Genomic DNA, 27,022 nt, shown 5'->3' on the forward strand with positions numbered 1-27,022 from the left:
ACGGTCGAGAACAGATGATTGGCAAAAGAACCAGAGGGGACATGAGGAAAACTATTTTACGCAGAGAGTGGTTAGGATCTGGAATGCAATGCCTGAGAATGTGGTGGAGGGACATTCAATCGGGCTTTCAGAAAGTAATTGGGTAATTATCTAAAGGGAAAAGATTTGCTGGTCGACTGGGGAAATGCGTGGGAGTGAGACTAGCTGAATTTCTCTCGCAGAAAGCCGGCAAGGACACGATGGGATGAATGATTTCCTTCTGTGGAGTAATCGTTCTTTGATTCAATGATTCTATGACTTCAGGGCCAGGGTACTTCAGCCAAAAAACTGTAAGGCTTCATCGCACTAGGACCGATGTATTAGAAACCGGACTGAATTAAAAGCTTTGGATTTACTCTTGATTGTAGTGACAATGTTGACGTTTTTGAGTAATTTACCCGCTCTAGAAATATTACATAATATTCACAAATAATGTGTAGCAACTGAATTGAATTTGTGGAAGTCAGATTTGCTTCTGTCTTTACACAGTGCATTGGGTTTTTGGTGAAGTAATCTATTCTGGATTAAATTGGGTAATCGCGCGACTCACAAACAGCTCACTTTAATACCTGCAGTATCGGTTACTTTGTAGGTGATGACGCGATAGATACTTTCAACACTGAAGGTGCCACGTTTCCTGTCAGTTTGTGACACACACATCAATTCGGCCACCAGCTCTAATATTTAATCCATATGCTTTGTAAACTTTATTCCTGTGATTTATTTTTCTCAGTAACTAATATTTATATGTTCAAAGTAAGGAGTCAAACAAAATAAATAAGATGAAAATACTACGCAGTTCAAAACAACATGATTAATTTTTTCAAGTGAATTGTTTTTCTGGCCTAATTCAGCTTTCCTCTTGAAGACCACACCTCGTGCGTGGAATTCTACACATAGCTGTGACTCTCTGAGCTGAATTTAGATTATCCATTCTTTGCATGTTCAGTGTGATTCACCTCCAAGAATGCACCAGTACCGTTCAGTAATTTGCACTGATGAAATTATCCCAGCAATTTCTGCCCAACAGTTTTCATTTTTGGGGGAAACGTTAGGGAATACATTTCAATTTTATCAGGTAAAAGGTAATTGGACTATTTAAGAAAGACTGTATATGTGTTAACACCTATGAGAAAACAAGCCTGATACTGATTACAAGCTGATTGCAGACTTTGTATTATGGTCTCTAAAATTCAGAAAGTAGATAATGTTCGGAGAGAATGATTTTCCTTATTGTAAGTAAGCTAGTCTAAAAATGATGGAATTAGTCTCTTATTAGATAAAGGAACTGACTATTGTGAACTTTGAGCCAGAAAGTAAAACAGTGAAGTCAACTTAGCCTTGTTGCCTCTATACCTGACTCTTTCAACGAACTCCTGGTTAACTCCCATCTTCCACACGTCACAAAAACTCTTCTAACTTGCACCATGCCTGATTCATCCACCACCCTTGCGCTCACTGACCTACCATGGTTGCTCGAATTAAAAAAACAGCCCCTCGAATTAAAAAAAATAGATTTATGTTTTTACAAATCCTGCTATGGTCTCACCCCTCCATATCTCTGTAATCTCTTCCATCCCTCCAACCTACTGAGATATCAGCACTCCTCCAATTCTGGCCTTTTTTGCAGCCCAATTTTAATCACTTCATCAATGAGTACCAGTACCTTAGATGACTAGGCCCTTCTATCCTAAACCTGTCTACCTCCCTACCTTTCTTTCCTCCTTTAAGACTCTCCTGAAAACCTACCTCAGAATCACAGAATCACAGCATCACTGAATTGTCACAGAACTGAAGAAGACAAGTTGGCCCATCATGTCTGCTGAAGGTGCAATTTACCTAGTGCCATGCCCCTAAATTGTCTTCATAACCCTGCACAGTCTTCCTTTCCATATAATAATACAATTCCCTCTGGGATGCCTCGATGGCTTCCACCATACTCTCAGACAGTGCATTCCAGATCCTAACCACTGACTGCGTGAAAAAGGTTTTCCTAATGTCTCCATTGCTTCTCTTGCCAATTACCATAAATCAGTGCTCTCTTGTTCTCCAACCTTCCACCAGTGGGAACACTTTTTCCCTATCTACTCTGCGCAGATCCTCATGATTTTGAATACTTCTATCAATTCTCCTTGCAACCTTCCTTTCTCCAAGGAAAAAAGTCCCAATTTCTTCAATATATCCACATAACTGAAGCTCCCCATCCCTGGAGCCATTTTTGTGAATATTTTCTGCACTCCCTCTAAAACCTTCACATCTTTCCTGAAGTGTGGCGCCCAGAATTGGACACAATACTCCAGTTGAGGCAGAGCCAGTGTTTTATACAAGTTTAAGATAACCGCGTTGCTTTTGTACTCTTAATAAAGCTTAGGATGCTGTGTGCATTGTTAGCCACACTCTCAATCTATTCTGCCACTTTCAATGATTTATGACACTTTTGTATTCATTCCTGGGATGTGAGCAACGCTGGCTATGCCAGAATTTATTGCCTATTCCTACTTGCCCTTGAGAAGGTAGTGGTGAGCCACCATGTTGAACCACTGCAGTCCATGTGGCGTCGGTGCACCCACATAACACCGACTTCTGGGGTACTCCACCTCGTTTGCAAGCTTTTGAACATCTGCCGTATTATGGTTTGATATATCTTGCAGTCAGGTTTCGTTTGACAATCGCTCCTATGAAGCACCTTGGGACGTTTTAACTTTAAAGGAAAGCTGTTGTTGTTATTATAAAGTCGCATATGTAAAAAAAAATAATGGACAGTGCGTTGATCTTTGCTGACCGAAAATACTACGCTGCCAATGGAACTAGCATGTTACCGAGATATATGACGTTGCGCCATTGACTGACAATATGCCTTTTTATTTTATGGCTACTGCATTTGTTCGGAATATTAAATACAATCATCATTTGCTAATATTTAATTCGATGCAAGAACAATTTTGAAGAAAAACAAACATGTGCATGATCACAGTTAAAATAACAACAATCGAAAACTTCAATAGTAGCTAAAATTATCCTCTCAGCGTATACATTAAAAATGTTTTTTTTAGACATGCGCTAACTCCTTAAAAATCTCGCCAAATTTATTCAGACTTTGCACGGCGCTACCCAACAGCAAAATGTTTGGTCACCTGTGTCAGGATCATCCTCACGGAGATATACAGACTGCATCAGTAAGACACAAGCGATACGGAGCAACAATAAACCGGACACTACGCGTATGGCTGTCTCGATCATAGTAAGGATTTGAGTCATGGGCGACACTCGACGAAGTGGAAAATGTTTATTTATTTATTGATACAGCACTGAAACAAGCCCTTTGGCCCACCGAGTTTGTGCCGACCAACAACCACCCATGTATACTAATCCTACATTAACCCCATATCCCCTACCACATCCCCACCAGTCTCCTACCACCCACCTACACTGGGGGCAATTTATAATGGCCAATTTACCTATCAACCTGCAGGTCTTTGGCTGTGGGAGGAAACCGGAGCACCCGGCAGAAACCCACGCGGTCACCGGGAGAACTTGCAAACCCCGCACAGGCAGTACCCAGAACTGAACCCGGGTCGCTGGAGCTGTGAGGCTGCCGTGCTGATATTGCGAGGTACCTCAGGATTTCTGCTGTTATACCGAGTTTACAAATGTTGATGCAAAATAAGCTACTATTTTGCATGCATTTTGGGGGGATTTTAAATTGCGCACTCCTAAACATTCCTTTTCCTTCTACTGCGAATGCGAAACAGTCCAGCTTTATGAACAGTTGCTGCAATTATTGGTTGAGGCTCTTCGTGTCGCTGTCTACCAATAAGAAGCTGATACGCTGCCAGGGATCTACCCCGCTGCCCAGCCAGGGAAACAGAACAGAAGCGAAGAGAACAGACGGCGCCTGCGTTTCTGCTGTGCGGTCATGTTTAGTAAAGCTGTTCAGGTCGAGTCTTTGCCTTCCTCCAAGTCATATTAGTATATGGATGTATATTCAAATACTATTGTCGTGTAAGAGACAAGTTAGCACAATCTATTGGAAGATATATTGACATTTTACAACAACATCTACCCGAGAACAATGGCGACAATCAGCAGCCGGGCGTCTTTCATTTTCCTGCTTTGGCTGTCGGACCTGGTTTCGGGACAAATTCGCTACTCTATTCCCGAGGAGCAGGATCATGGGGCCTTTGTAGGGAACGTCGCTGAGGATTTGAGACTAAATATTTGGGAATTATTGGCTCGCAAATTTCGGCTGGTCTCTGATGAAAGGAAGAAATACATGGAGGTAAATCTGGAAAATGGTATTTTATTTGTTAATGAAAGAATTGACAGAGAACGGATTTGTAGACAGAGCTCTACCTGTTCCCTTTCTTTGCAAATAGTACTCGATAATCCTTTGGAAATACATCCCATTAGAGTGGAAATATTAGACGTCAATGATAATTCACCCAGATTTCCGAACAGTGAATTCGGCCTGCAGATCAGTGAGTCAATTGCGGCAGGGGCGCGCTTTCCTGTCGAGAGCGCGCATGACCTGGACGTGGGCACAAATACAATCAGCACTTACCAGATCAGTCCAAATGAACACTTTGGCCTCAGAGTTCAGACACGAAATGATGGGAGTAAAAGTGCCGAGTTGTTATTAGAGAAACCCGTGGATCGTGAAGAACAGTCAACCTTTAACCTTGTACTGACGGCCATTGACGGTGGCGTACCGCTGAGATCTGGTACAAGTCAGATCTTGATCACTGTAGTGGACGTCAATGATAACGCACCTGTATTCGATCATGAAATATATAAAACCAGCGTAGCAGAAAACTCCCCCAAAGGGACCTTGGTGATAACAGTCCACGCTTCTGATATAGATGAAGGTTTGAATGCTGAGCTGACGTATTCTTTTACCAGTCACGTTTCCCAAAGTATTCGCGAATTGTTCAACTTAGATCCAGAAACTGGAGAGATTAAAGTTGAAGGAGGACTGGATTTTGAAGAATCAAGTGTTTATGAACTTGATGTCGAAGCTGTGGACAACGCACCAGCAGGTATGGCGGGGCATACCAAAGTTATGGTTGGATTAATAGATACGAATGATAATGTCCCCGAACTGGACGTGACTTTGGTGTCCAGCGTGGTGCGGGAAGATGCTCCTCCAGGGACGGTAATAGCTCTGATCAGTGTTATGGATCCAGATTCTGGCGAGTTTGGACACGTACAATGTCACATTTCAGTGCAACTTCCATTTAAACTTCAAAAAACCTTGACAGACAGTTACAAGTTAGTTACAAATGATATTTTGGATCGTGAAACCGTCCAGATTTACAACATCTCCATTTCAGCCTGGGACGGCGGGTCTCCTCCTCTTTCTACAAATAAAACCCTCTTAGTTTCGGTTTCTGATATGAATGACAACGCGCCCCGGTTCACACAATCCTCATATAATGTATATCTGATGGAGAACAACACTCCAGGTGCTTCTATATTTTCTGTTACCGCTTTGGATTCAGATTTGGACCAGAATGGAGAGATTTTCTATTCTATTCTGGAGACTCAGAATGAAGAGGAACGTGGGTCTGCTTACGTTTCGATTAACTCAAAAAATGGGAACATTTACGCAGTACGCTCATTTGACTATGAACAATTGAAACATTTCCAGATCAACGTTCAAGCGGAGGATGCTGGTTCCCCACTACTGAGCAGTGCTGTTACTGTCAGTGTTATTATCTTGGATCAAAATGACAATGCTCCGATTATTGTTTCACCTTTAACGTGGAACAGTTCAGTATCAGTGGAGATTGTGCCGCAGTCAATATATCCAGGATACTTAGTTACCAAATTAATTGCGACTGATGCCGATTCCGGTCAGAACTCACGGCTTTCCTATCATTTGTTGGAGGCCAATGATCCCAGTCTGTTTACTGTGGGGCTTCTGTCTGGAGAAATCAGAGCAACACAACGTTTAGGGAAGCGAAACATCAGTACAGCAAGACTGGTCGTCTTCGTGAAGGATAATGGACAGCCAAGTCTCTCTAGTTCGGTCACAATCTCATTTTCAATCTTGTCCAATGTGACTGAAAAGTCTTCTGAACGAACTGATGAACCTCGACAGTCAGAGTATTTTTCGCATCTGAATCGTTATTTAATCGTCGTATTAGGATCAACTTCTTTTTTGTTTCTTGTAACCATCATTTTTCTGGTCAAGCTAAAGTTTAAACAAGACAGGAATATTGCTGAGGACTACAGCTCGACAGTTTGTTGTTCCAGACGGCGGCATTTGGATGATACCTTCAATCGGAGGTCCCCACCAAACGAACCATTTAAATATAGTGAGTCTGCTCAGACTGAAGGTTATCGTTACACCGTCTGCTTATCACCAGAATCGTCGAAAAGTGATTTTCTGTTTCTAAAGCCCTGTAATCCTACCTTGCCTTTCAATGACTTGGGTGCCCGGAACACCAACGCAAACAAATGAGTTAGAAGTAATTTCAATGCTGGGGGTAGCAGATAATTCATTTTGGTGAAGAGCTATGTGCTATGCTTTGAATTAGTGGGTAAGTTTTTTTGTGTACGCCTATATCCTCATGTTGATAGTAATAGACCTGATAAGGCAAATTGTTTACTGCTGTTCGAACGTTCTTATGTTTCAATGTTCAATGATGCTGAATATACCTGCCGCTTGCCAGACAGCCCTGAGCAATGCACAGTTAACGTTAGTATGAAACCTGATGTGTGATTGTTACAATTTTTATATTGTCGAAGCACATAGCAATGTGTTCTCTGTCAATCCTCTCTCCGCTGCTCTACTGATGTTGTATTGCATGTATATTGAACTGGTTAATGTGATCAGAATAATTATAGGGCTTGGAATGTATTGGACCGTGACTATAATGTTTTCGTAAAACTTAAACGCTTTCTTCCCGATACCACGCGGAATTAAATTCTTTGGCGTTATCAGTGCGAGCACTGAAAATATTGACGGATTTCATTAAATACGTCCGCCTGAAAATGTTACATATTTCCCCAAGAAAATTATATAGCAATTAAACAGAATATGTAAAGACAAATACGTTTTTAGCTGTGTTCCAGACTTGTTTTTATTTATTCGTTCATGGGATGTGGGCGTCGCTGGCTGGGCCAGCAATTATTGCCCATCCCACATACTCTTCAGAAGTTGGTGATGAGCTGCCTTCTTGAAACGCTGCAGCCCTTGGAGTGTAGATCTGCCAATAGTGCTGTTGAGAAGGGAGTTTTAGGATTTCGACCCAGCAACAGTGAAGGAAACAGCGATATAGTTCCAAGTCAGGATGCGGTGTGGCTTGGAGGGGAACTTGTTCCCATACAGCTGCTGCCCTTGTACTTCTAAGTGGTACAGGTCGCATGTTTGTAAGGCACTGTCGGAGGACCCTTGCTGAGTTGTTGCAGTGCATCTTGTAGATGGCACACATTGCTGCCACTGTGCATCGGTGGTGAAGGGAATGAATGTTGAAGGACGTGGATCGGGTGCCAATCAAGTTGGCTGCTTTGTTCTGGATGGTGTCGAGCTTCTTGAGCGTGGTTGGAGCTGGAACCATCTAGGCGAGTAGAGAGGATTCCATCACACTCTTGACTTGTGCCTTGTAGATGGTGAATGGGCACTAGGGAGATAGGAGGTGAGTTGTTTGCCGCAGAATTCCTAACCTCCAGCCTGCTGTTGTAGCTGCAGTATTAATGTGGCTGGTCCAGTTCGGTTTCTGGTCAATGGTAAATTCTAGGATGTTGATAGTGGCGGATTCAGCAATGGTAATGCCATTGAACATCAAGAAGGGATGGTTAGATTCCCCCTTGTTTGAGATGACTATTGCCTGACACTTGTGTGGTGTGAATGTTACTTGCCACTTATCAATCTAAGCCTGGATGTTGTCCAGGTCTTGCTGCATTTGGTGATAGGCTACTCCAGTATCTGAGGAGTCACAAATGGCTTGGGAGCTACCCTGAGGAACTCCTGCAGTGATGCCCTGGGACTGAGATTATTGAACTCCAACAACCACTACCATTTTGCTTTGTGCTGGTTATGACTCCAACCAGTGGAGAGTTTTCACCCTGATTCCCATTGACTCCAATTTTGCTAGTGTTCGTTTCTGTGCTAGTGTTCATAAACACTGAAAATAGGAGCAGGAGTAGGCCATTCGACCCTTCGAGCCTGCTACGCTATTCATTATGATCATGGCTGATCATCCAACTCAATAGCCTGTTCCCGCTTTCGCCCATACCCTTTGATCCCTTTAGACCCAAGAGCTATATTTAACTCCTTAAAAACATACAATGTTTTGGCCTCAACTGCTTTCTGTGGTAGCGAATTCCATAGCCTCACCACTCCCTGGGTGAAGAAATTCCCCCTCATCTCACTCCTGTAAGGTTTACCCCATATCCTTAGACTATGACCCCTGGTTCGTGACTCCCCTACCATCGGGAACGTCCTTCCTGCATCTACCCTGTCAAGTCCTGTTAGAACTTTATAGGTTTCTATGAGACCCCCCCTCACTCTTCTGAACTCCAGCGAATATAATCCTAACCGACTCAATCTTTCCTCATCCCAGGAATCAGTCTGGTAAACCTTCGCTGCACTCCCTCAATAGCAAGAACATCCTTCCTCAGATAAGGAGACCAAAACTGCACACAATATTCCAGGTGTGGCCTCACCAAGGCCTTGTATAATTGCAGCAAGACATCCCTGCTCCTGTATTCGAATCCTCTCGCTATGAAGGCCTACATACCATTTGCCTTTTTTACTGCCTGTTGGACCTGCAAGCTTACCTTCAGCGACTGGTTTACGAGAACACCCAAGTCTCGCTTCATATACCCCTCTCTCAGTTTATAGCCGTGAAGATAATAATCAGCCTTCCTGTTTTTGCTATCAAAGTGGTAACCTCACATTTATCCACATTATACTCCTTCTGCCATGCATTTGCCCATTCACTCAACTTGTCCACATAACCCTGAAGCCTCTCTGCATCCTCCTCACAACTCACCCTCCCACCCAGTTTTGTGTCATCTGCAAATTTGGAGATATTACATTTAGTTCGCTCATCTAAATCATTAATATATTTTGTGAATAGGTGGGGTCCTAGCATTGATCCCTGCGGTACCCCATTGGTCACTGCCTACCATTCGGAAAAAGACCCATTTATCCTGTTTCCTGTCTGCCAACCAATTTTCTATCCATCTCAATGCACGACCCCCAATCCCATGCGTTTTAATTTTTCATGCTAATCTCTTATGTGGGACATTCTCGAAAGCCTTCTGAAAGTCCAAATAAACCAGATCCACTGGCTCCACCTCATCAACTCTACTAGTTACATCCTCGAAGAATTCTAGTGGATTTGTCAAGTATGACAAATCCATGCTGACTCTGCCCGATTCTACCACTGTTCTCTAAGTCCTCTGCTGTAAAATCTTTGATAATGGACTCTTGAATTTTCCCCACTAACAACGTCAGGCTGACTGGTCTATAATTCCTTGCTTTCTCTCTACCTCCCTTTTTAAATAGTGGGGTTACATTAGCTACCTTCCAATCTGTAGGAACTGTTCCAAAGTCTATAGAATCTTGGAAGATGACCACCAATGCATCCACTATTTCTAGGGCAATTTCCGTTTGCACTCGAGGATGCATACCATCCGGCCCTGGGGATTTATTGGCCTTCAATCCCAACAATTTTCCCAACACCATTTCTCTCCTCATACTGATTTCCTTCAGTTCCTCTCTCTCACTAAGCCCTCTGTTCCCCAACATTTCTGATATATTTGTGTCCTCCTTTGTAATGTCAGAACCGAAGTGTGCATTTAGTTGGTCAGCCATTTCTTTGCTCCCCATAATAAATTCTCCCGTTTCTGACTGTAAGAGATCTACATTTGTCTTCACCAATCTTTTTCTCTTCACGTACCTATAGAAACTTGTATAGTCAGTTTTTGTGTTCCCCTTTGCAAACCTGCTCTCGTACTCTATTTTCCCCTTCTTAATCAATCCCTTGGTCCTCCTTTGCTGAATTCTAAACTGCTCCCAATTCTCAGGTCTATTGTTTTTTCTGGAAAATTTATATGCCTCTTCCTTGGATCTAATGCTATCTCTAATTTTCCTTGTCAGCCATGGTTTAGCTACCTTTCCCGTGTAGCTTTTGTGCCAGACAGGGATAAACAATTGTTGCAGTTCATCCATGTGCTCTTTAAATATTTGCCATTGCCTATCCATGGTCATCCCTTTAAATAACGTTTCCCAATCCGTCATAGCCAACTCATGCCTCGTACCTTCGTAGTTTCCTTACCTATTCAGGACCTATTCTCAGAATCAACTACGTCACTCTCTATGTTGATGAAGAATTCTATCATATTATGGTCGCTCATCCCCAAGGGGTTTTGCACCACTAGATTGTCAATTATTCCTCTCTCATTACACAATACCCAGGCTAGGAGTCATAGAGTTATACAGAACAGAAACAGGCCCTCCGGCCCATCGTGTCTGCACCTGCCATCAAGCAGGTAACTATTCTAGTCCCATTTTCCAACACTCGGCACATAGCCTTGTATGCTATGGCGTTTCAAGTGCTCATCTAAATACTTCTTAAATGTTGTGAGGGTTCCTGCCTCAACCACCCCTTCAGCAGCGTATTCCCGATTCCAACCACCCGCTTGGTGAAAAATCTTTTCCTCAAATCCCCTCTAAACCTCCTGCACCTTACCTTAAATCTATGCCCGCTCTGCCATTCAAACAGATCATGGTTGTTCATCTACCGCTCCAGGACTTTTCCCCCAAAATGCCCATATCCCATGGTGTCGTTAGTATCCATAAATCTATCGATTTCTGTATTGAACATGCTCAATGATTGAGCTTCCAAAGCCCTCTGTGATAGAGAATTCCATAGATTCACCACCCTCTGAGTAAAGAAAAATCCTTCTAATCTCAGTCTTAAGTGGCTGGCCCCTTATTCTGCGTCTATGTCCCCTGGTTGTAGACTCACCAGCCGGAGGAAACATTCTATCCACACCAACCCCGTCACGCCCTCTAAGAGTTTTGTAAATTTCAATGAGATCACCTCTCATTCTTCGAAACTCTAGAGATTGCAGACTCATTTTCTGCAATCTTTCCTCATAAGACAACCCCACCATCCCAGGGATTAGTCTGGTGAACCTCCGTTGCACTCCCTCCATGACAAATATACCCTTCCTTAAATTAGCAGACGAAAACTGTACATAATACTCAATGTGCAGTCTCACCAAGGCTTTATATAATTGAAGCAATACATCTTTACGCCTGCACTCAAATCCCCTTGCAATGAAGGCCAACATAGCTTTTGCTTTCTTAATTGCTTGCTGCACCTGCACACCAGCTTTTCGTGACTCATGAACAATGACATCCATGTCTCTTTCGACATCAACACTTCCCAACATCTCACCATTTGAGAAATCCTCTGCCTTTCTGTATTTTTCCTGCAAAGTGGATCACTTCACACTTATTCGCATTATATGCCATCTGCCATGTTCTTGTCCATTCACGTTACCTGTCCATATCCCCTTGAAGCTTCCTTGCATCCTCGTTACAACATACATTCCCTCCTAGTTTTGTGTCATCAGCAAATTTGGAAATATTACAATTGGTTCCCCCATCCAGATCATTTATATGGATTGTGAACAGCTGAGGCTTAAGCACGGATCACACTAGTAACAGCCAGCCATCCTGCGAATGACCCATTTATTCCTACTCTCTGTTTTCCGTCTGTTAACCAGTTCTCAATCCATACCAGTATATTACCCCCAATCCCATGTGCTCTAATTTTGTTTACTAACCTCCTGTGTGGGATCTTATCAAAATCCTTCTGAAAATCCAAATGTACCACATCCAATGGGGCGGCACAGTGGCGCAGTGGTTAGCACCGCAGCCTCACAGTTCCAGGGACCCGGGTTCGATTCCGGGTACTGCCTGTGTGGAGTTTGCAAGTTCTCCCTGTGTCTGCGTGGGTTTTCTCCGGGTGCTCCGGTTTCCTCCCACAAGCCAAAAGACTTGCAGGTTGATAGGTAAATTGGCCATTATAAATTGTCACCAGTAGAGGTAGGTGGTAGGGAAATATAGGGACAGGTGGGGATGTTTGGTAGGAATATGGGATTAGTGTCGGATTAGTATCAATGGGTGGTTGATGTTCGGCACAGACTCGGTGGGCCGAAGGGCCTGTTTCAGTGCTGTATCTCTAATCTAATCAATGGTTCTCCTTCATCTCTGCTATAGGTAACATCCTCAAAGAATTCCAGCAGGTTTGTCAAACATGATTTCCCTTTCACAAATCCATGTTTATTCTGCCCAATCATATCATTATTTCCCAAGAGTCCAGTTATCTCAGCCTTTATAATAGATTCTAACATTTTTTCCTACTACTGACGTTGAACTAGCAGGTCTGTTGTTCTCTGTTTTCTCTCTCGCTCCCTTCTTAAATAGTGGGGTTACATTTGCTACTTTCCAGTCTGCTGAAACCCTTCCAGAATCTATAAAACTTTGAGAGATAACCATCAATGCATCAAATATCTCTATAGGCACCTCCTTTAATGTTCTGAGATGTAGCTCATCAGGTCCAGGGGATTTATCAACTTTCAATCCAATTTTTGTTTCGTGTACTACCTCTTTATTGATACTAATTACTTTCAATTGCTCATTTTTACAAGTCCCTTGGTTCCCTAGTATTTCTGGAAAATGTTCTGTGTCTTCCTCTGTGAAGACAGACACAACGTTATTGTTTAGTCTCTCCTCCATTTCCTCAATCTTCACAAACTCTTCTCTCTCTGTGTGAAATGGACCCACATTCATCCTTGCTAATCATTTCATTTTCACGTACATAAAGAAGTTTTTAGAGTCTGCCTTGTGTTTCTAGCTAGCTTGTATTTGTAATACCTTTTCTATTTCTTTATCAGTTTCTTAGTCCTCAGTTGTTAGACGCTAAATTGCTCCCCATATTCGTGCTTACCACTTTTTCTGGCGACATTATAATCCACTTCCTTTGACTTAATACAATTTTTTTTTCTAAGCTACGGTTGATTCACCTTCCCAGTTGTGTTTTTGTGTCTTAGAGGAATGAATATTTGTTGTAAACCGTGTAATACTTCTTTAAACACCAGCCATTGCCTGTCCACCATCAAATCATTTAATGTACTTTCCCAATCCACCATAGTCAACTTGCCCCTAATACCTTCATAGTTTACTTTGTTCAGATTTCAGAATGAACTGTATCTTTTTAAATGTAGTGTAGAATTCTATCATATTGTGGTCACTGTTTCCTAATGGCTCCTTTACAGCAAGTTTTTAATTAGCCCTTTCTCATTGCATAATACTAAATCTAAAATAGCCCGATCCCTAGTTGGTTCATCAACATACTGCTCCAGAAACGCATGTTGTACACACTCCAGGAATTCATCCTCCACAGCATTAGCGCTAATTCGGTTTACCCAATCTATATGTAAATTTAAGTCACCTGTTATTACAGTAATGCCCAGGCTACATGCATCTGTAATTTCCTGATTTATACCGTGCCCAACATTGCCACCAAAGTCTGGTGGCCTATAAACAACTCATACCAATGTTTTCTGCCCCTTGCTGTTTTTTGTAGCTCCATCCAAACTGATTCCACATCTTGATCATCGATCTAAGATCCTCTCTCACCAATGTTCTGATCTTGTCCCTTATTAACAGAACTACCCTACCTCCTTTTCCCCTCTGTCTATCTGCTTAAATGACGTATATTCCTGAATATTCAGTTCCCAGTCCTGATCACCCTGTAACCACGTCTCCATAATGGCAATTAAATCATACCCATTTAACTATATTTGTGCCTTGAAATCATCTAGCTTGTTCACTGCTGATTTGTTTTAACTTTTTGCAAACCCAGCAGGGCAGATTTCCAGCCACAGCTGCAGATTGCCTTTCTGCTCTTCCAGATAAGTGTGGGTTTTTTAGACCCGGTCTTGATTTATAGGTGCCTCTACGGTGCGGATTCCTCCCAGGTCTGCTGCCTTTCAGGTCTTCCAGGTAAATGTGGGCCTCTAGCCCCGGTCTTGATTTGTCGGTGGCTCTCCGGTGCGATTCCTCCCAGGTACGCTATCTCTCCTGTTTTCCAGGTAAGTCAAAAAATTGACTCGTAGAACTATTGGGAGAACAGCTCTATCATTAACACAGTGAAGGTTAGCATTGACACTCAACAAATGAAAAGACAGGTTTGATATTTTGGGAGTGCCGCTGAGATTGTCGGCCTTGCGATCAAGATCTAGGGTTTTGATAAAGCAACTAAGGAGAGACGGTTTCCACTGACAGAAAGCTTGGTAACCAGAGGACACAGAATTTATCTAATTGGCAAAAAAAGCGACATGAGGAAAATGTGGTGTATGCAGCGAGTTGTTACGGTCTGGAAAGCACTGGCTGAAAGGACGGTGGAAGCAGATTCAATAATAACTAATTGAAGCGCAAAAGTTTTCATGACTGTAGGGCGAGAGCAACGGAGTGGAACAAAGGCACATGGCTCGAATGACTTCCTCATGTAATTTCTATGATCTATGCTTGTCTAATTCTATGCGTCTAAGCGACGTTGACCAATAAAATAACAGCGACTGGTAATGTGCTTAACGTCATTTAGACACTGGACAAACCCCTTGCCCGAGGATAAAATTGTAAACATGCTTATGGCAGGTAGAAGCAGTGGACAGCAACCCTTGCAAACAATCTGAATGCATGTCAATGTGTCTAATGCCGGCAGAGTGGATATTGTAATACATGGCTCGTATTGCTGTTTCGCTACCTTTGCTGCTGTTTCTTGATTAACGATTAATCGTCTGTTGTAATTAATCGGAACGTAGAGCACTGCAAAACACAAAAGGAGCTGCAGGAATTATCGAATACAAACCAGATCTCCCTACTCTCTGACCATTGCCAGAAAACTTGTGGCTCCTTTAGTGGATTTACATTCAACCAGCAGAAGTTTATATCCACCTCAAAACATAACGCCGGTTCACCCATCACGAATGGAAGGAATTTAATTTGTTATATAATAATAAGGCGGAAAATTCAATGCAGATCAAAGCGTTTAATCAATTATTGAATTATTAATCTTAAAAGTTATTTTGTCCAATGCAGCTACTGAACCGTGTTAAAACGCAAATACTTGGTCTTGAGCAACACTTCTGTTGGAATGGAAATGTAATATATCTTTTAAACAGTATCATAGAATAGATGAAAAAGAAATCTATTCCTGAAAACCTCAACTGGTCAGACATGTTAACGTATTTGGTGACTAAATTGCAGATTCTGTTTTGATCCCAGAACTGATATGTTGTACCTATCAGGAAAACCAAGAGGCCGGAGATGTTTTATTTGTAAAAGAGATGATGCTGACCGGATAGAGATTTATAAAAAAATGAATGTGTTTGTTAGGAAGACGCACAGCAAATGATTCCACCTGGGGGTAACATCAGAACTTGGGACCATAAATTTGATAGTCACTAATAAATCCAAGAGGTAGTTAAGAAGCATAGAGCTCTCAGGTACAGGAGTAGATGAAGCGAATAACATAGATGCATTTAAGGGGATTCTAGATAAACACATCATGGAGAAATGAATCGAAGTACATATTGTTGAAGTTGGATGAAGAAGCGTCGGAGAAGGCTCCTATGCGGCATAAAAGCTGACATGGACCTGTTGGGCCGAGTGGTCTGTTTCTGTGCTGTACGTACTATGTAATAATATGTAATACTTATTGTAGATAAGTTGAGGTTCGAAGTACACATGCATTTCCGGAATGGACATACATTATATAATGATTTATACTTCCTGTGTAATTCAATGTTAAGCCACTAGGATATTGCTGAACAAAATCAAGCAAGAAGTTGCGAAATATGACAGTCAGAATTATTTAAGCATTCTTTATGTAGAATCAATGTTTACTTTTTTGTGAACAATTATTTCCATATTGAAGAATATCGCAGCAAAATGCCGCAAGCATATTGGCATGAAGATAACGCTTGAAGGTGAAAATCGTCGCAATGCAGTACGGTTTTGTTGTTTGGAATTAGGTTCCTGACTCTTCACAAAAAATCCCGCAGTTGTACTAAATATCACTCCACTTTTACCGTGCAGTCAAAGTGAACTACGAAAACTGGTTTGGTTATAGGCAGAGCATGTCAAACGAAATTTATACTGCTTCTGCGATTGGCATTCGGCATGCCTCGGCATCAATGCTACATTTTCTGTGGATGTGCCCGAAAATCCTTTGGCATACACGAAGTTATTTTTTTCAAATAGTTCTTATGTAATCATCACGTGACGTACGAAATGCGTCTGTTGTAATAAAATATTGATTCAGACTGTATGATGCTTACTATAAATGTTCCTCAGTTAAATAAACATTGGATCATTATATTCGATGTTGTTTTTGTTCTTTGCATGTTGGTCGTGTGACCAAATAGTGATAATTCTTTGAAATTCCTTCTTTGTTTGTGGGCGTCGCTAACAAGACCAGGATTTATTGCCCATCCCAATTAGCCATTGCCATGGTGGTGGTGAGCCATCTTCTTGAACGGTTGGAATTTAAGTGGTGTAGGTACACTCACAATGCAGCTAGGGAGGGAGCTCCAGGAAATTGACGCAGCGACAGTGAAGGCATGGAACTACAGTACCAAGTCAGGATGGTGTGTGGCTTGGAGGGGAACTTGCAGGTGTTGGTGTTCCCGTGCAACTGCTGCCCTTGTACTTCTAGGTGGTAGAGGTCGTAGGTTTGGAAGGGCTGTCGAAGAAGCCTTGGAGAGTTGCTGCAGTGCATCGTGTAGATGGTACACTACAAGTGTGTCAGGGGTTTTGAGTGTTGTTGGGGCTGGACTCATCCAGGCAAGTGGAAAGTATTCCATCACACTCCTGACTTGTGCCCTGCAGATGGCGGACAGGCTTTGAAGAGTAAGGAGGTGAGTTACTCGCCACAGAATTCCCAGCGTCTGAATGGCTCTTGTAGCCACAGTATCTATAATGGCTTGTCCAGTTAATTTTCTGGTCAATGGTAACTTCCAGGGTGTTGATGGTGGGGCATTCAGTGATGGTAATGCCATTGAATGTCAAGGGGAGATGATTAGATTCTCTTGTTGGAGATGATCATTGCCTGACACTTGCGTGGCACGAATGTCACTTGCCACTTATCAGCACAAGCGTGAATGTGGCTGGTCTTGCTTCATGCAGGCATGGACTGCTTCAGTATCTGAGGAGTCATGAATGGTAATGAACACTGTGAAATCATGAACAAACATCCTATTTCTGACCTTATGTTGGATGGATAGTCATCGATTAAGTAGTTGAAGACAGTTGTGCCTAGGACAGTACCCTGAGAGAATCCTGCAGTGATGTCCTGGGGCTGAGATGATTAGCTTCCGGTAACCACAACCATCTTACTTTGTGCAAGGTTTAATTCCAACCAGTGGCAAGTTCCCCCCCTGATTCCCATCGACTTGGCCACACCTAGAATATTGTGTGCAGTTTTGGTCTCCTTATCTGAGGAAGGAAGTTTTTGCTATAGAGGGAGTGCAACGGAGGTTTACCAGACTGATTCCTGGGATGGCAGGACTGACGTATGAGGAGAGATTGAGTTGGTTAGGATTATATTCGCTGGAGTTCAGAAGAATGAGGGGGGATCTCATCGAAACCTATAAAATTCTAAAAGGACTTGACAGGGTAGATGCAGCAAGGATGTTCCCGATGGCAGGGGTCATAGTCTAAGGATACGGGTTAAATCTTTCAGGACTGAGATGAGGAGAAATTTCTTCACCCAGTGAGTGGTGAGCCTGTGGAATTCACTACCGTAGAAAGCAGTTGAGGCCAAAACATTGCATGTTTTCAAAAAGGAGTTAGTATAGCTCTTGGATCTAAAGGGATCAAAGGGTATGGGTGAAAGCGGGAACGGGCTACTGAGTTGGATGATCAGCCATGATCATAATGAATGGCGGAGCAGGCTCGAAGGGCCGAATGGCCTACTCCTGCTCTTATTTTCAGTGACTTCACTTTTGTCAGGGCTCCTTGATGCTACGCTTGTTCGAATGCTGCCTTGATGTCAAGGGCAATCATTCTTACTCGTGTTGTTCCTACTATGACTGCGAGCCACTGTAATCAAACAATGTTCTTTGGGGGCTAAAGTGCAAATCGAACAATGTAGCTTGATATTGACTCTGATAGCAATTTTCAGGGCGCATACGAATCATCATGACTTCGCTTTCATTTTTATCGATGTTGTTCCATGTATATTTTACTATGTTTGGTTATATTTATCCTATCGCCAGTGCTTTTTGTTCGTGTATATTTTGCGACGTGTATGTACAAAGCCTGAAATGAAGGGATTTTGTGAGTACCTTTACAAAGAATGGTGCTATCACCAAGGGCACATGGGGAATTTCAATTTCAACTCTTGGTGAAGCAAAATAGTTCAAATTCCCTAGACGAGAAATGACCACACACACACACACACACACAAACAAACACGCGAACTGTGGACATGAAAACTACCATATAACTTAAATAGAAGCTACTAGCATTATTCGACTCGACATGCATGGGTCCCTTTTAGACCGTCCTCCGTAGCCTCTGATATCATTGGGGGGGAAAACTGGAGCCAGTGGAACATTCTGCGCTGCATTTCCCTCCTCGATGGCACTGTAAATCTAAATGAATCTCCGCACTAACTCCTGTCTATAGCTCATAATCAAGTTTATCTCCACCATGTATTCATTTCTTATCCATACTCCCAGTTATAAAATAATAGCTCTCCCTAATTAGCGAAGGAAAGGCAAGGTTTAACGGTCGCTACGGCACTCAGTTGCACAGATTTGTTTTGAAAGGTAAGTAACAATTTGTGGTAATTGAGCGACGGGTTCTTTGATCTTGGAAATACCGAAAATGCACTCGGTGCCAATACAATTGACAGTAGGTCTCTGGCCCAGAGTCTCCTGCAAGATGTACGAACTGACTACTATGAACTTGTCAGTCTGAACATGAACCAAACAATTCATTTACTAATGACGTACGATGTCTGAAGTTTATCGAGAATGCGATTCTGAGTTGTTCAGCTGACGTAAATAATACTAAACTGCCAATGGAATAAACATGCTATCTAGTTATGTTCGGTTATCAGCGAATGAAAACATGCCTGAGTTGCTTGTTGAAAAAATACTTGAATGCACTTGTTCAGAATGCAAATAGAATCATACTTTGTTAATAATTAATATAGTGCAATAGTAATTGCGGGGGCAGTGAAATTATTGCATAACATTGAATCGAAATAGTAAAGATATTCGAAAAAATAAATATAAGCTTAAATTATTCTCGAAATATGTATCAAAAGGTTTATTTTATACAAATGCTCTAACAGCTTCCAATTTTCATCAGGTGAGCTGCACTTTAAGAAAGACAAGGACGAAATTACATTTATTGTCAATACATCTCAAAGCCCTTTAAAATTAATGAAGCACATGTAAAGTGTAGACGCTGATATAAAATAGGAAACGTAATACTTATTTAAATTACATTGAAGGATGACAATATGGCGATTAAACTTTGACGACCATTGTGACGTGTACGATGTAATTACCAAGAATTTCGGCATTCTGACATTTAAAAATAAGACTGACACGTAAAATGCGATTTTTGTGCTTGCTTGTTTGGATATTTTTGCTTGTACACCAGTAAATATAACATTTGGTACATTATAAACGATTTCGAAACAGTCCAGCTTTAAGAATATTTGCTGCAGTTATTGGTGGAAACTCTTCGTGTCGCTGTCTACCAATAAGAAGCCGGTACGCTGCGGGAGATCGACCTCCTCCTCCGTCAGGGAAACGCAGATCAGAATCGAAGAGGCAGACTGTGCCTGCGTTTATGCTTTGCAGCCATGTTCAGAAAAGCTGTCCAGGCTGGGTCTTTGTATTCTTCGATTTGATATTAGTATTTCCAATTGCTCTTGCAAAAGAGAAAAGTCAATATAATCAGTTCTGGGATATTTCAATATTTTGCAGCAAATTCCAGCCCAGAACAATGGCGAATGTACTGATGAGCCGGGCGTCTTTCATTTTCCTGCTGTGTGTGTCGGACCTGGTTTCGGGACAACTTCACTACTCGATTCCAGAGGAACTGGAACATGGGGCCTTTGTTGGGAATATTGCTGAAGACGTGCGATTAAACGTTTGGGAATTACCGACTCGCAAATTTCGGCTGATCTCTGATGACTCGAAACAATACATGGAGGTGAATCTGGAAAATGGGTTCTTATTTGTTAATGAAAGAATCGACAGAGAGCAGCTTTGTAGACAAAGCTCTATTTGTTCCCTTTATTTTCAGATTGCGCTCGATAGTCCTTTAGAAATGTATCCCGTTGCAGTGGAGATACTAGATGTAAATGATAATACGCCCAGCTTTCCGAAGAGGGAATTCCACTTGCAAATCAGTGAATTAATTGCGCCAGGGGCGCGCTTTCCTCTCGAGAGCGCGCGTGATCCGGATGTGGGCACAAACACAATTAGCACTTACCAGATCAGTCCAAACGAGCACTTCGGTATCAAAGTGCAAACAAGAAGGGGTGGGAGTAAAAGTGCCGAGCTGTTATTAAAGAAATCCTTGGACCGTGAAAAACAGTCAATGTTTACTCTTCTACTGACAGCCATCGACAGTGGGATTCCCCACAGATCTGGCACAGCTCAGATTATCATTAACGTGGTGGACGGGAATGATAACGCGCCTATATTCGATCATGAAATCTACCGGTCGAAAATAGTAGAAAACGTCGCCAATGGTACGTTAGTGACAAAAATTAATGCTACTGATATGGATGAAGGTACAAACGCTGAACTAACATATTCTTTCACCAATCACGTTTCCCAAAATATTCGCGAGTTGTTCAAATTGGACCCTGTAACTGGAGAGATCAGAATTCAAGGAGTACTGGATTTTGAGGAATCCAGTGTTTATGAACTTGACGTACAAGCAGTGGACCATGCTCCACCTGGATTGGCTGCCCATGCCAACGTTGTGGTTGATGTAATTGACATTAATGATAATCCCCCTGAGTTGCACGTAACCATGGTGGCTAGTGCAGTGCGGGAAGATGCTCCTTCGGGGACTACGATAGCTCTGATCGGCGTAACGGATCCCGATTCTGGTGAATATGGACAAGTTCAGTGTCAGATTCCAGGGAGTATTCCATTTAAGATCGAAAAATCTTTGAGGAACAACTATAAGCTGGTTACCAATGGTATTTTGGATCATGAAATGACCCCAATGTACAATATCTCCGTTTCTGCCTGGGACGGAGGATCTCCCCCTCTTTCAACAAGCAATCTTGTCTTGGTTTCGGTAACTGATATCAATGACAACGCACCGAGTTTTACACAAACCTCATATAACGTGTATCTGATGGAGAATAATACACCGGGTGCTTCTATATTTGCTGTTAGTGCATTTGATGCTGATTTGAATCGAAATGGGGAAGTCTCCTATTCTATCCTTGACAATCAGAAGCAAGAAATGCCCACATCAGCTTACGTCACAATTAACTCCAAAAATGGGAACATTTACGCGCTGCGCAGCTTCAACTATGAACAACAAAAACATTTCCGGATCGAAGTGCAAGCTCATGATTTTGGATCTCCCCCACTGAGCAGCATTGCTACCGTGAATGTTATTGTCTTGGATCAAAATGACAATGCACCAGTTATTGTTTCACCTTTAACGTGGAACAGTTCAGTATCAGTGGAAATTGTGTCCCAGTCAACATATCCAGGATACTTGCTCACCAAGGTAATTGCGATTGATGAAGATTCTGGTCAGAACGCAAGGCTTTCCTACCAGCTTTTGGAAGCCACTGATCCTAGTCTGTTTACCGTGGGACTTCGCTCTGGGGAAATCAGAGCAACTCGAAGTTTTAGTGACAAAGCAATCATTGCAGAAAGTCTGGTCGTCTGTGTGAAGGACAATGGTCAGCCAAGCCTCTCCAGTACGGCCACAATCACATTTTCATTCACGCCCAATGTTACTGAGAAATCTTTTGAACGAACTGATAAACCCAGACGGTTGGAATATTTTTCAGATCTAAATAGTTATCTAATCATCATTTTAGGATCGACTTCCATTTTGTTTCTTATAACCATAATTTTTCTTGTCATCCTAAAGTATAAACAGGACAGAAATACTGAAGACTCTAGCTCTACAGTTTGTTGTTACAGTCAGAAGAATTCTAATGGTGGCTTTAATCGGAGACACGCAGCAAACGAACCTTTAAATTGTAGTGGGTCTGTTCAGACTGAAGGTTATCGTTACACCGTGTGTCTATCACCACAATCATCCAAGAGTGATTTTTTGTTTTTAAAGCCCTGTCATCCTACGTTGCCTTTCAATGATGTGAGTGTTCAGGACACGACGCAATAAACTAATTTAGGCAACAAATTTCATTCTCTGAGTGGCAGGTAATGCATGTTAGTGAAGAATTATTTATTATATGTTCAATTGGAGGTCACGTTTAAAGCACAGAATTAGATTTTCATATTGCGAGTAGAAAGTATAATTCGCCGAATTACCCATAACAGTTGTCATATTTCCACTCGTTCACTAATAGCTATGCTTGTCCATAAGTATACAGCCTTGATTAGAATATTCTTTGCTTTAACGTTAGTATACATTTTAAAGTTTTTGTTTGGAATAATGTACCTATAAATACTTAAATGAGATCTTGAACTCAAGCCATATTACGTCCCCTGAAAACCCATTCTCCACTATTTTAGTAGAGCCTAAATCCATTTATTTGGAACGGCCTTATATTTCTCCTAGAAGAGCTGAGTGAAAATTCAATTAATATGTTATTACTGGATCGGTGGCCTGATTTCAGGGCCTGAAAGTCTTCTATCAAACAATGATAATTTATAGAATTTTCTTTGAAGTCTTGTGGATTAACATGTCAACTCTGGCTCATTTTGAAGCACTCTCATCCAATCTGCCCTCTGACTACCGTTTAGTGTGCACGGCCAGCTGTTGCACGCATGGCTCCTTTAAGATTGACGCGCGTACGCGCATGTGCACCTCATAAAAGTGACGTTGCTTGTGTGCGACCTTTTTGTTGCCTACGAAGTGTATTCCCATTTGCTTCACAACTGCGCACTCTCAAAGCTTAGGGGGAGATTTGGTCTCACCTCTGAGTCAGAAGGTTGCAGTTTCAAATAACACTTCAGAAACCTGAGCACAAAATCTAGACTGATACAACAGTGCAGTGCGAAGGGAGTGTTGCACTGATGGAGGTGCCCTCTTTTGGATGCGACGTTAAACTGAGTTCCTGTCTGCCCTCTCAGGTGGATCAAATATTTCCCAGGGTACTATTTCAAAGAAGAACAATGTTTGGTGAGGACTAAAATGTACATTGTTGCAGATTCCAGTTTCCCCCCGATGTAGCAGGGAGACTATCAGATAAATAGGCCCATTGGATATGATGTCTCAAAAAATTATATGCAGGCAGTTTGTGTTCCAGCATTTCTGGAACTAGATTCATATGCTTAGAGGCATCTTACAAGCAGTGCTCCTCTCTCAGATTAAAATGTCCATGTACTGCAGGTCGACTGAAAGAGCACTACACATGCAGTCTTTTAACATAGCATTTCAATAACATTTCATGACGTGCCAAAATCCAAAAGGTGTGAAGCTGCTTCTTTCAGGAAATCGCACGCCATCTCTCTTCGGAGTTAAATTGGTCTCTTGCTCCCCACTTAAGTTACAGCTTTAACGTTACCAGCAGCTTCTCACTAACAGTGACGATTTATAGAACTAAGCGCAACAGTAAAAATGCACCCTTAGTCCCTTAGACGCCAGTATCCTTCAGGAACCTTTCTTGTTCACCTGCAAGTTCGAGGACGAATTTTAAAATTAAAAAGGAACCGTGAACTTGAGGGTTAGTGACTGAGACACACACACACATATATATATGTGTATATATATTTATATATATGTGTGTGTGTGTTTGTGTGTGCGTGTCTCAGTCACTAACCCTCCAGTTCGCGGTTCCTTTTTGATTTTAAAATTCGTCCTCGAACTTGCAGGTGAACAAGAAAGGTTTGTCTCTGACAAACGCATCAAGTTTGCATCCTTATGTCAGTGACTCCCTACTGAGCAACTAAATTCAAATGTTATCTACCGTCACTCTCGCGAAGCTTATGGTTCAGGTATTTGGCTTTGAGTTCATTTTAACTAATAACAATGGATTTCAGTTAAAATCCACATCGTACATATTAAACATAAACATGGCCGATACTGTAACCATTTTGGATGGCAACTGAACTGGCGTTCCTATTAAGCCACCATTGCAAAATAACAGTTCACATCTGCACGCCAAGGAGTTTCAGTTCATAGCGTTTGCAGACAATGTGACTGATAGCTGCACCACTAACTTACCAACTGTTTTGTAACTGAAGTTAGATTTTTCCTCGAGTGCCTTTCTCAGGCGCCCTCTGGTATGATTCTGAAATCTTTCAGCAGGCAGAAACTTTACACTTTGACAAGAAGAGGCCGGAATGGAAGAGCTGTTTTATTTCTCAGATAGCAAGTAAACAAACAGAACAACACTTCATGATTAGACTTATTTTATTTAATCAGTGCAATTTGGCTTCAGCTAATAATCCAAAACAACGAACACTGCAGACTGCCATATGCAATCTCACATGACGTTTGATTGGCCGATGGTAGATAGGCTTTGGAGAGTCAGGAAATAAATCACTCTGAACTTCCATAGCCAGCAATAATAATCTGGCTGCTTCAGTTGAACTTCTGGTCAATGATCTGAATATGTTTGTAATGGGGGACCCGGCGATAGAAATTCCATTCAATATCAAGGAGAGGAGGTTAGGCTCTGTCTTGTTGTAGATGGTCAATGCCTGGACCTTGTGTGACACGAATACAACTTTGATGTCATGTAGAGTGAATCAAATTTGCTGAAAACTGACATCGGTGATAGTGGGTCTCTCGGGAGAATGCACTACTGGCTGAAGATGGTTAGATATGTAGCAGTCTTGCCGTTTGCCCTCACGTGTTGTGTTGACAACGTTGAGGATGGAAATGAGAAAAAAATAGTCTTTCATTTATATAGCGCTTTTCACTACCCCAAGACGTCGCAAAATGCTCAACCACCAATGAAGTACTTTTGAAGTGTAGTGAGTTTTAATGGAGGAAACACTGACACCAATTTGTGCACACAAGGTCGCACGGCCAACCATGTGATAACGACCAGGGTAAATACTTATAAATCCTCCTTATCGTTTTAATTGCTTAATTGTGCACCACTATTCACGATTGGATGTGGCAAGGTTAATCTGATCTGTTGGCTGTGGAATTGCTTAGCTCTAGAGCTAAATTATATCGATGCTTAGCATACACATCGTCCTTTTTCAGTTTAATCAGGTCAGTACCTAATTTCCAGGAAGTTTGCTCCTGCTCCTGTTGTGCTTATGTGCAGTCCATATTGATCCAGTTTAGTAATCTGGCTTGATGGCAATGTAGAAGTGAGAAATCTACCGGGCCACGAGGTGACAGCTTATGACGGTTTGCAATTTTGCTGATGGCCTAAAATGTCTTATGGGTGCGCAGCTTTGAATTGCTAGATCTGCTCTTAAGACAGGCAGGCAATCGAACCAAATGATCCACTCGAGCATGCGCTGGCTGAACCTGTGGATGGTCACCTTGCTCAGGATCAGGATCAGACCCACGACAATGTCATGTGATCTGTTTGTGCTTACACCGCACCAGGTGGCCAAAGATCAGGAGCGTGTGACTAAAGTCCAGCCAGACATTGAGAACAGTCTCTTCAAATATTGGCAGAGGGGCTGCAACTTCTCAAACTCCGTGTAGGTCACTAAAATTGCAGCCAACCTCGGAGTCCATTAATCTATTTATAAACCTATTTGGGAGGTCTGTTCCTTTAACACCCTCAATGGCATATCTCTACTGGAATAGGAAACGAGTCCCGTGCTTCTTGAGTGTTGTGGGAGTTGCACTTACCCAGGTAAATGGAGAGTATTCCATTACATTCCTCACTTCTCCCTTGTAGATGGTAAACAGGATTTGGGGAGTAAGAAGGTGAGTTACTAGCTGCAGAATGCCCAGCCGTTGATCTGATCTTGAAGCGACAGTATTTATATGGCTGGTGCAGTTAGGTTTCAGTCAATGATAACCCCCACCCCTCCCCAGATGTTGATGTTAAGAGATTCAGCAACAGTAATCCAATTGACTATCAAAGGGAGGTGCGTAGACTTTTTCTGGTTGGAGATATCACGTTAGCTTCTCAGACAATATTCGAATTGACATGATTACACAAGCCAAAGCAAAGGAAACGCTCATCTGCTATATGATCTTTATGGATGATTGTGCAGTAGAAGCGTAGATCCAGAAACACATCCTGCTGATTCGTGAAATATTCTCTCAAACATTGAAGAACTATGGATTCACCACTCAATTATAGAATCACTGAAGGATAAATCATGGTAAGAGACCAGTGGGTCCATCCCGCCTGTAGTGGCTCTTGGTAGAGCTTTCCAATTCGTCCCACTTTACTGCTCTTTTCCCACATCCCTGTAATTGTGATCCATTGAAGTATTTATCCAATTCCCTTTTGAAAGTTACTGTGGAGTCTGCCTCCACCATTCCTTCAGATATTCCAGATCACAACAACGCTGCATAAAAAAACTTTCCTCGTGGCATCTTTGATTCTTTTACTGATCAACTTTCATTTCTATCCTTTGGTTACTGAACCTTCAATCACCCGAGACAGCTTCTCTTTATTTACTCTACAAGCAGGTAATAAATTTGAACATCGCTGTCAAATGACTTCTTCATCTTCTCTACTTCAGAAAGAAGAGCCTGTAGGATTCTAGGGGCAGGAATAGCCCATTTAACCCCTTGATCCTGTTCTGCTATTCTTTGAGATCATGGCTGCTG

General features: G+C 42.0%; 2 protein-coding genes across 2 annotated transcripts; both read left to right on the top strand.

Moving 5' to 3' along the window:
* The first annotated feature begins 4,111 nt into the window (after positions 1-4,111).
* LOC137375670 (protocadherin-10-like) lies at positions 4,112-6,515 on the top strand. The gene has a single exon (XM_068043060.1). The coding sequence runs from the start codon at positions 4,112-4,114 to the stop codon at positions 6,500-6,502; it is 2,391 nt and encodes a 796-aa protein (XP_067899161.1). The 3' UTR covers positions 6,503-6,515.
* Positions 6,516-20,095: 13,580 nt separating this feature from the next.
* On the top strand, positions 20,096-22,522 carry LOC137375734 (protocadherin-10-like). The gene is given in 1 exon segment (XM_068043121.1): positions 20,096-22,522. A coding segment is annotated over 1 exon segment (2,427 nt).
* Positions 22,523-27,022: the final 4,500 nt, after the last annotated feature.

This window comes from Heterodontus francisci, chromosome 12, assembly GCF_036365525.1.
Source record: "Heterodontus francisci isolate sHetFra1 chromosome 12, sHetFra1.hap1, whole genome shotgun sequence".
NCBI classification, from domain to species: Eukaryota; Metazoa; Chordata; class Chondrichthyes; order Heterodontiformes; family Heterodontidae; genus Heterodontus; species Heterodontus francisci.

What these genes read in the sequence shown, in the direction of transcription:
- LOC137375670 (XM_068043060.1), top strand. Translation starts at nt 4,112, where the DNA reads ATGGCGACAATCAGCAGCCGGGCGTCTTTCATTTTCCTGCTTTGGCTG.